Genomic DNA, 11,266 nt, shown 5'->3' with positions numbered 1-11,266 from the left:
TTTGGGAATAACAATGTTTTTCATCAAGACAGCTTTGAGCTCATCTATTAGCATACCCTGGTGCTTTCCTGCTTGACATTGGTCACAGAATTTAAAAGAAACAAGAACTTTACTGCACACTCAGAGATCGGCAGCCTATAGAACGTAAGGAATCACAGCCAGGGACATTAGACTTGGCTTTCTGGTTCGTTTTTCTTTCTAGACATGCTAACATTACTATCGGGCCTTTTTCTCATCCTCATAATAACAGTATTTGTTCTAGGAAATTTTGCCAATGGCTTCATAGCAGTGGTGAACTGCACTGACTGGGTCAAGAGACAAAAGATGTCCTCAGCTGATCGAATTCTGACTGCTCTGGCGATCTCCAGAATCAGTTTCCTCTGGGTAATGTTAGTGAACTGGTATGCAGCCGTGTTGAATCCAGCTTCATTTAGCTTAGAAGCAAGACTTCTTGTTCATGTTGCGTGGGCGGCAAGCAATCATTTTAGCGTCTGGCTTGCTACTAGCCTCAGTGTATTTTATTTGTTCAAAATAGCCAATTTCTCTAGCCTTATTTTTCTTCGCCTAAAGTGGAGAGTTAAAAGTGTAGTTGTTGTGATCCTGTTGGGGTCTTTGTTCTTTTTGGTTTTTCAGATTGCTGTGGTAAGCATGTATGTTAAAATTCAGATGAAGGAATATGAAGGAAACGTCACCAGGCAGACCAAATTTTACACCTTTCAAGTATGACTATATTCACACTAGCGAACTTTGTACCCTTTGCTATATCCCTGACATCTTTTCTGCTATTAATCTTTTCCCTGAGGAAACATCTCAAGAGGATGCAATCCAGTGGTAGAAGATCGCAAGATCCCAGCACTAAGATCCACATAAGAGCCATGCAGACTGTGATCTCCTTTCTCTTCGTATTAGTAGGTTACTTCCTGGCTCTCATTGTCACCATCTGGAGCTCTAAGTGGTTGCCAAACAAGTTGATCTTCCTGCTTTGCAAGGCTATTGGAATCATGTATCCCTCAAGCCACTCATTTATCCTGATTTGGGGAAACAAGAAGCTGAGAGAGGCCCTTCTGTCATTCCTGTGGCAGCTGAGGTGCTGGCTGAACGAAAGAATATAAGAGGAGCCTTTTGTGTCTTCTAGGAGAAAACAAGTGGATGGAGTCTATAACATTTTATACTTTTTTTACCTCTTTTTCTAATGTGTATATAATTGAGTAATTTCTAAAGGTTTACCTAGAAAAGTCTTTTACCTAAGCATATCACAAAAATTATATGTGTGTGTATTTATGGAAAATATAAGAAAGATTATAAGATTAGCATATCATTAACCCACTTTTTGCAGGTAAGCAATCTAATTATACAAAATATTGTTAAGAAATTCCTCAAGATTATGGGGGCGCCTGGGTGGCACAGCGGTTAAGCGTCTGCCTTCAGCTCAGGGCGTGATCCGGGCGTCATGGGATCGAGCCCCACATCAGGCTCCTCTGCTATGAGCCTGCTTCTTCCTCTCCCACTCCTCCTGCTTGTGTTCCCTCTCTCGCTGGCTGTCTCTATCTCTGTCAAATAAAAAAAAAATTCCTCAAGATTATGAAGCAATGTGCATTCCATATACACGTTCTATGTATCTTTTTCCAGTTGAAGAATTTATGATCTATATTTATGCATTTTCCCAAGCTGACAACCTACTCTCAGGAAATCATTGCTATTTCCCATCATATGTACCACAGTATTTAGATTTTATTGTTTGAATCTTCAATCTTTTGGGCAGTAATGATATTCAACTGTAAATCACACATTGAGGATGAATATTTGGGGGTAGATATTATTCCGTCATGAATTCTTCTTGGTTAACAGAAAGCCATCAGAGCTATTATTAGAAAAAGATGCACACAATAAAATTCAAGAGTGACAAATATATTTAGAATACATTTTATGTATGTGTACAGTAAACAGTTCTAAAGAAAGCGAGATTTAATACAAGTAGGTAAAATCTTGGATGAAAAATCAAGTTCTACGATAGGAATGAGGTAGAAAAAAAATGAGCATGACTTGCTTTCAATGCTTTTATGCTCCCATATGCAGCTAGGAGAGTTTTTGAACGATGACCTTTTTGGAAGTTGAGATCTGAAGTCAAATTGTTCAGTTCTCATCTTTGAATCTCTGAATTGTGAATCATTTTTCCCCTCTTGCTACCTAAAAGTTTCTTTTAAGCTTCAGATAACAAGACTCATATCTACCTTGTCTCAAAAATATGGTCATTATAAGAAGAGTAAAAATTTATGGTACTAGGATGCCTGGGTGGCTCAGTCAGTTCAAGGTCTGCCTTTGGCTCAGGTCATGATCCCAGGGTTCTGGGATCAAGGTCTGCATTGGACTCCCTGCTCAGTGGGGAGTCTGCTTCTCCCTCTGCCTGCTTCTCCCCTTGCTTGTGCTTGCTCTCTCTCTCGGACAAGTAAATACATAAAATCTTTAAAATAATTATGGTACATAATGGCCTTTCTGCTTATATTAAAATAGTATCCGTTATGTTTATATAATGATTATAGGGAATGTCTTCATCATCTGTTTTATTATAATCTTGTGGAAAATACTGAAATAGTATGTTGACATATTATTAATAACAAATTCTATTTGAAGAAAGAAATGTGTTACCTAATTCAACAACTGAATTTACATACCTATATTAATTCTTTACATTATGAAATTTTAACATTACTGAAACCTTAAGATAAGTTATTCCTAAATCTGATTTATTCATTTGTTTTTCATCATCTGTCTGCCCCAGCAGAATGTAAACAATGTAATGTGGAGATCATATCTATGTTGTTNNNTCCTGCTGACTCCTCCAGACATACAGGCAGCGCATGGATTAGTTAGTCCAAATGATATGCTAATGACTAAAGAAATGGATGAATAAACTATATTGTGGCTGGAAAACCAATGAAAACAAAACTCACCACAAAATCAGCAGGTTGCATGGATTCTTGGTTCTGTTTCTTCACTATTCGAATACATCTACACAAAACTGCATGCTCTTAATTCCAGTTTTGGCATTACACTGTCCATTTTGTGGACAAAAATTGTCACAAAGAGGCTCCAAAACATAAAGTGACTCATACATAATATAGACTTAAATTGCTCTTTTCCGTACTGAAGCGTTTGAGGAGCCTTCTCCGTACAGTTCCAGGCAATCAGGCTGAGTGAATGTATTCCATTTTGAGCATGTGGCTTCCAAGATTGCCTTGGGGTCATCCCCATTCCTGACAGCAGCGAGGAAAAAGGTGTATGGAGGAGTGTTCACAGGGAGATATTTGTTGGGTTGGACCTGTAGATGATGCACATAATTTTCTCTCATATGACATTGTTCAGATTTCAGCCACATTGCCACAACCACCTGCAAGGGAGGCTGGGAAGTGCAGTCTCTCTGTGGCCCAGATGAGGAGAAATGGAATTGAGGACACGAGTGTCGGAGAGCACGTAGTACCATTACAATCGAAATAGACAATAAGTTATTGTAAAACAGTTTCTGCCTTTAGAAGCATGGCGTAGCTTGTTTGTGTCACTTTGATAATTTATACAAGCCCCGTATCCGTCTTGACTACCAGCTCTTTTTCTCTATTTCTTCTTAAATTCTAAAGATCTCGAGTTCAAACTAAATGTTCCTATCCACATAAAACCCTAGTTGGTTCTGCACTGTAGCATCCGTAGCTTCCTCGTGTCTGTTCCCAGCATACGTTGCTTATAACTTCTGATTTAGCTCTTATAATATTATGCAACTAATTATTTATACTTATTTGCTCTAGAACATGAGTGTGCTCTTTGAACTATAAATAATTTCATTAAATTATTCCCATAAATCATATTGAATCAATAAAAATACTTGATAGAATGAGTAACAATAATAACTGAATTATATAAAACTTTTTTCCAGCCATTTCTATTCAAAATCTAAAATATTTGCATTCAAATGCATGGCTCAGGGAAGAAGAAAGTAGAACTTAGGGGAAAAGAATGTCTCATATTTGCATGTTTTCATACCTGACTTCATCCTTTTAATCAATAGCACAAATGGACATTTTTAGCTGGTGCAAGGATAAGTGGATGTTGATTAGCGTTTACTCTGGAAATTCGATAGTACCTGACAAGTAATAAGAGGGGTATTCCTGAAGCTTTGTATCTCTTCCCAGAACTGTTTGGTTTAGCACTGGAAGTACAGTATCAATAGAGTGAACTATTCTTTTGTGAAGGTCTCTGGGACTATAGCAGAATTGTGGTTGTCCTTTCTGGAAATAGGATGCAAACATCTCTAAGTGGATGTCAACCTGCAAGTGTTTAGCTATGATGCCGTCAGTGAGGCACCACATCAGAAATATTTTCATGGAAATGTGAGTTGGAATGAAGATCTCTTTCTGGTAGTGGCATTCTGGTAGGAATGCAGGGAAATGGGTTCATTGGACTGGCAAACTGCAGTGAATGGTTCAAGAATGGGAAAGTCTCATCAACTGATTTCATCCTTACCAGCTTAGCTAGGGTCAGAATCACTCAACAGTGGGTGACACTATTTGATTCATTTCTGGTGGGGCTGTCTCCACATCCCTATGCCATTGGTAAACGACTAGCAAAAGCGGTTACTATTCTTTGAGCACTAATCACTGGACTCCCTGGTTTGCCACCTGCCTAACATTTTCTGCTTCTTGAAGGTAGCCAAGTTCTCCCACTTCTTTTTCATCCGGCGGAGGTGGAGAGAGAACAGAATGGGTCTCGTGCTTTTCCTGGGGCCTTTGTTCTCATAGTCTGTTAACTTCTGAATGTAGGATGCCCCTGGTGAGTTGTGGATGAGTACCTATGGGGTACATGAGAGACTTTGCATTTAGACATACGTGTTTGGTCTTAAAAGGCTTCTACTTCCTAGCTTGACCTATGTTAAGTTTTCTCCCCTTTCTCTTGCCCCTGACCTGTTTGCTCTTTTCATTTCTGTTCTTGGTGAGACACCAAGAACCTACAGCTCAACCGGATGGGCTTGAGGGACTCCAGCAGAGGCCCATATAAGGGCCATGAAAGTGGTGACGACCTTCCTCCTCATCACCATTTACTTATTTCCACTCCAGTAGCGAATTGGATCTTCCTTAAGGTACAGAGATAACAATCAGGCCAAGATGCTTGTCATGGTGACTTCAGCTTCCCTTCACTCAGACCACTCTGTAGTTTTGGGAAACAGTATGCTAGGAGGGATACCTGAGACTACGGTGGCATCTGAAATTCTGTCTGAGAAAATGAATACATTTAGCTTCATAGATAGAATTTGAAAGAAGTTTCTGTATTCTAAGGGAAAATACCTTAAGACCTTGTAGGTTCATTTTCAATTTCAACATTCCTTTCATCGGGTCCTTTAGGTGTTGAACAGCACTGAAATTTCCCTTACAACATGCTGTTACCTAATCAATTTACTCAAAGTGATCTGATACAATGTTTGATTAAGGGAAATCTTTTTGCTATAATAACACTTTCTGGTGGCAGAAGATTATTTGAGACAGGAAGAAGAAAGGTTATAAAACTATATATGGAATATTAATAAATGTATATGCTATCCAATGCAATATGAAGAAATATATGTAATCAAGGCATAGGAAGGGTAAAGAATAACAAAATTCTTCTGAATTTAAGATAAGTGCAAAATCAGAATAGAAAAAGAATTATATTAAGTGTAATATAAGTGTAATAATAGTTTAATAAATATAAAGGTATAAACATTAGTCTGATGTTACTAATTTTGGAAAGGATCTGAAGCAATGGGATTTTTCATACAGTATTCATAGGATTAAAAACCGGGAGAAACAACTTTATGCAAACAGTATGGAATTTTGTAATGAAGGTGAAGATGTGTATCCAGAAACATATTAACTGCACTTCTATTTAAATCACTGGAGAATGTTTGGTATTTGGGAACCAGGATATATATGCAAAAATGTGCATATTACTACGTTTCTTAATAGCTGAAATTGAGAAGTTATACAAATGTCCATTATGATAAATGAGTCAATAAATTATGTCATACTGGTACAATAGAATACTATGAAATGACGAAAATGGACAAATTGGATCTATAATGTTTTTTGGTTCTTTTTTAGAGAAAAAAAGGCACAGATGTAGAAAGGTAAATTTGTAAAGCATAATACATATTCCGTGTAGTGTTTGGATATGAAGGCTACTTTGACTACTGTAATAAAATAACCCAGATTTAATCGCAGTAGCTGGTAATGCAAATAAGCAGGTGGAAGAATTTTGTTTGCTAATGATGCTATAAAAGTATGAAGGGGGGTGCCAGGGTGGCTCAGTTGGTTAAGCGTTGTCTCCCTTCGGCTCAGGTCATAATTTCGGATTCCTGGGATCAGGCTCAGTGGGGAGTCTGCTTCTCCTTCTCCCTCTGCCTTCCCCCACCAGCTCATGCTCTCTCTCTTTCAAATAAATAAATTAAAATCTTTAGAAAAATATGAAGGAAAGACTCTGTATAATTATATAGAAGCTATATACATGTCCATAGGAAAGTGCAATTTGTTTTGCTTGAAGTCATTTTGCAGTGATTTTTAGAAAAGTAAAGGAAAACCTAGCAAGTAAATTACCATAAATATGTTGGTTTTAAGTTACTCTTGATTAAGTAATAGGTAAGGTTTTTTTTTCAAACAAGCCTTGATTCTGAGAATGATGTAAGTATTATAAGGCCATGGAGAAGATTGGTAGCATTATGCTATCATAGTGAACTCTGCCACTTAGAAAACTGGATGAAGAAACACCTATCAGTTAGAGTTCTCCCATTCAGCCACCATCACCACCACCACCACCACCACCACCACCACCGCTGCCACCAACACTAACACCAACATCATTATATATCTCATTTAATGACTTATATTTGAAATATTTACACATGTAAGTTGGATGATGTCTAAGCAATTTCCTAAAGATCATTGTGGGTAAATTACTTTAGTAAATAACAAAGCTGAAGTCCAGCTGAACACCTGTATGAATTGAGTGTTCTTTAATTCAAGTGTATTACTTGAGCAAATTATTTACAGTTGATTTTAAAACTGCAAAGTAAATGCACAGAGACCCATTTCTAACATTAGAAGTAAAGGGACTATTGAAAAATTACGTCTTGGAGTAGGATGGTGTCCCTGTGATGATGCATTATATTTTGCTATTTGGGTGGAATTTGGAGATCCAAGTTCTGCTCCTTGAATTTCCCCATAACGAGAACCTCTGGTGATGATCCAGCAACATGTCGATAAGCTGCCATCCAAGAAAAGCTACTCACATCATATTCATTACCAATTCCTTTCAACTTGGAGAATGACTAGGCCACAATTTTCTATTTTGTGGTCAACGTTTGGGATAAGAAGGGAATTATCATTTTTCTTCTCAACACTACCAAAAAGAAAAAAGCTTTCTTTAAGATCATAGTATTATGAGTTATTCAGTTTCCCAATAGCAGATGCTTTTAGAAGCAGAGCAAGAGATCGTTTTTATCACAGAAACAGTAAGACTGAGAAAATGAGCAATCGAGATAACAAATTCAATATAGATATTTAACAACCAAGTAGACACAGTGGAACAGAGAATTAGTGGAATGGAAGATAACTATCCAATATGAAGCATAAGGAACCAAATAAATGGAAAATACAGGCTAGCAGGTAAGAGACATGAAGGTTATAGTCAGAAAGTCTAACACAGTCTGGACTTCTAGAATGTAGAAGAGGGAAAATGGGTGGAAAATTACATTGGTGAGATTTTCCCAAAACTAATAAAATGTTTCAATCTTTTGATTAAGAAACCACTGAACCTCAGACAAGATAACAAAAACAATTTAACTTATAAACACTATAAGAATCCAAAGATCAAGAGAAAATCTTATAAATAGCCCAAGAAAAACAGTAGGTTATATTAAAAGAAATAGCTGTTTCAATGATTTTTTAAAAAGATTTTATTTATTTATTTTGAGAGACAGAGAGAGAAAGAGAGAGAGAAGGAGGGAGTGTGCACGAGCAGAGGGAATGGCAGGCTGAGGGAGAGGGAGAAGCAGACCCCCCTGCTGAGCAAGAGCTCAATGTGGGGCTTGAACCCAGCACCCCAGGATCATGACCTGAACCAAAGGCAGACACTTAATGGAATGAGCCACCCAGGTGCTCTGGTTCAATGATTTTTAAATGAGCTTTGTATATATCTGGGAGCCAGGTACGGTTTGGGTGCTTGTCAGTTTAGGCTGGATATTGCCAGGAAAATTAGATTCCATTAGTGTCATTTTCCTCTTGGGGCAAGTTCACTAGCCTGGGCATGTTCTCATGGTGATTGAAGAAGAGCAAGAGGGGGCTGGCCATTTCAGTGGAGGAGCCATTTCAAATCTTTACTGTGTCCCATCTATAAATTCTCAATTCATCAAAGCAATTTTACATGATTGAGCTCAAAGCCAAGGGGCAAGACAGTCACTCTGCCCATGGTAGCAGATATTGGAAGATTACTATTCAAAGGGTATAGCTACAGTGAGGATTAAATAATTTCAGGAAAATGGGCAATCCATCCTAGTTTACCTTCTTGGTTAAATGATTCAGGCTCCTTCCACATACAAAATATGCTCATTCCTATCTGAGCATCACCCAAAGTCTTATTGTTAAAGCATTATTCTTGGATTCCAGGATCTTATAATCTATATCCTATTTGGTTACGTCTCTTCTTAATCTGATCATTAGAAAATTTAAAAGACAAGTTGTTTTCCTGGCAAAGATGTGGTATGTAGGGTTGAGATATAACTGTAACAAATGGTCCCACTCAAATAGAGGAATAATAGAAAACATAATGCAATTATGGCTCATAGAAATTCTGAAATCATGTGTGGAAAATATTTTCATGACCCTTTAGTTTGATTTTAAAAAATTATTTATTTAAAATTTTCCCAGCTTTATTAACATAAAATTGAGAAATAAAATTGTAACATTTAAAGTGTATAACATGATCTTTTTATATATGAAAGAATTCCCACAATCAAGTAAATTAATACATTCATCACTTCAAATGGTTACCTTTTCTTTGATGAAAAAGCTTAGGATCCACTCTCTTAGCAAAATCAATTATACAATTCACTATTATCAACTATTGTCACCATGCTATATACTGCATCCTCAGAACTTACTCATCTCTTAACTGAAAGTTTGTACCATTTTAGCAACCTCTTCTCATTTCCTCCACCTCCAGCCCCCGCAACCACTTTTCTACTTCCTGTTTCAAAGGGCTTACTTTTTCTTTTAGATTCCACATATAAGTGAAGCATGCATTTCTTATCTTCTCTGGTTTATTTCACTTAGCATAATGCCCTCAAGGTCCATCTAGGTTGTCACATTGGTAGGATTTCTTTCTTTCTAATGGCAAAATAATATTCCATTGTATATAGACTTATCACATTTTCTTTATTCACTGATACGTTAACAGACACTGAGGTTATTTCCATACCTCGGCTATTGTGAATAATGTTGCAGTGAACATGGAAGTACACGTATCTCTTTGAGATAATGATTTTGTTTCCTTTGGATATATATCCAGAAAAAGGAATGTTGAATTACTTGGTAGTTCTCTTTTTAATTTCTTGAGGAACCTCCATTCTGTTTTCTATAGTGGCTGTATCAGTTTACATTTCCACTAAGTGTACAAGGGTTCCCTTTTCTCTACATTATTTCCAGAACTTATCTCTTTTGTCATTTTGACAATAGAAATTTTAACAGGTGTGAGGTGATATCTCATCGTGGTTTTGATTTGTATTTCCCTATCGATGAGTGATGTTGAGCACCTTTTCATGTACCTGTTGGCCATTTGTATGTCTTCTTTGGAAAGATGTTTATTTAAGAACTTTGCCTATATATATATAATTAATCTGTATGAGTGCCTTGTACCTTTTGGATATTAACCTGTCATCAGATCTGTGATTTTCTCTCATTTCATTTGTTGATGGATTCCTTTGCTGTGCTGAAGATTTTTAGTTCGAGATAGTCTCACTTGTTTATTTTCATCTCTGTTGCCATTGTTTGGTGTCAAATCTAAAAAATCATTTTGCCAAGACCAATATCAAGGAGCTTATCCTAGGAGTTTTATGGCTTCAGAGTTATGGTCAATCTTTAGTCCATTTTGAATTAACTTTTGTGTATGGTGTTAGATTGGAGTCTAATTTTATTCTTTTGCATGTAAATATCCTGTTTCTCCAGCACCAGTTACTGAAGAGACTTTCCTTGCCCCATTGTATATTCTTGGTGCCATTGTCCAAAATTAACTTTCCATATATACGTGGGTTTATTTCTGCACTCACTATTCTTGTTCTATTGATCTCTGTGTCTGTTTTCATGCCAGTATCATTCTGTTTTGATTACCATACCTCTGTAATGTAGTTTGAAATGAAAAAGTATGATGACTCCAGCTTTGTTTTTCTTTCTCAAGAGCGTTTTGGCTTTTCGGAGTCTTTTGTGGTTCCATACAAAATTTAAGATAAAATCAAAGGAAGGGACAATGTCTTGTTCTTACTGGAATAGACGCTTACTCTGGATATGGATTTGCCTTCACTGTATACAACGCTGCTGCCAAAACTATGATCCATGCACTTACAGAAAGCCTTTTCTACCATCAAGTTATTCCACATTACATTTCTTCTGATCAAGGAACTAACTTCACAATGAGTGTAGTGTGGCAATGGTCTCCTGTTCATGGAATTCACTGATCTGACCATGTTCTCATCTTCCTGAAGTAGCTGACTTGACAGAATGGTGGAAGGCTCCAAATCACATAACTCTGAAAGCAAACAGGGCTTGCTCATGAATCCCACAGGACCATAGCAAACAAAGGAGCACTTGTCAACTGGGTGCACAGCCACCCCTTGTGGCTATCCTCCCTGAGCCTTGCACAGAGGGGGCAGGCAAAAAGCTCATCTCCTAGTGATTCCCTAAGAGGCTTAATTGCATACTTTCCCAGCTGCTGCCTGATAGGTCAGCCTCTAGTTTTCTAATCATGTTCCATCCAAGCCCTTGACCACCCAGTCAAACCATTGGCCATAGCCCATGAATAAGTATAGAATTGAATATCTGTCCATTTCTCCTCCTAAGCAAAGGTATACACAATCAGGTACACTACTTGGAATTCTGCCTGCTGGAAGGATTTCTTTTCACTGCAGTCCTTCAGGGATATCCAAGAAAGAGGTTGTAGTGCTACAGTTGTCCACTTTTGGGTGTTACCTGCATATTGG

The 11,266-nt window shown here is 37.4% G+C and overlaps 1 protein-coding gene across 1 annotated transcript; it reads left to right on the top strand.

Moving 5' to 3' along the window:
* Window positions 1-204: 204 nt before the first annotated feature.
* Window positions 205-1,112, top strand: LOC103677826 (taste receptor type 2 member 20-like). Its single transcript, XM_008707080.2, is given in 2 exon segments — window positions 205-703; window positions 706-1,112. Coding segments are annotated over 2 exon segments (906 nt in total).
* The last annotated feature ends 10,154 nt before the right edge of the window (window positions 1,113-11,266 follow it).

This window comes from Ursus maritimus, unplaced genomic scaffold (genome assembly GCF_017311325.1).
Source record: "Ursus maritimus isolate PB19 unplaced genomic scaffold, ASM1731132v1 scaffold_26, whole genome shotgun sequence".
In the NCBI taxonomy this organism is placed as follows: domain Eukaryota; kingdom Metazoa; phylum Chordata; class Mammalia; order Carnivora; family Ursidae; genus Ursus; species Ursus maritimus.
Note: the sequence above shows the minus strand (reverse complement) of the source record. Positions and strands in the feature narration are given on the sequence as shown.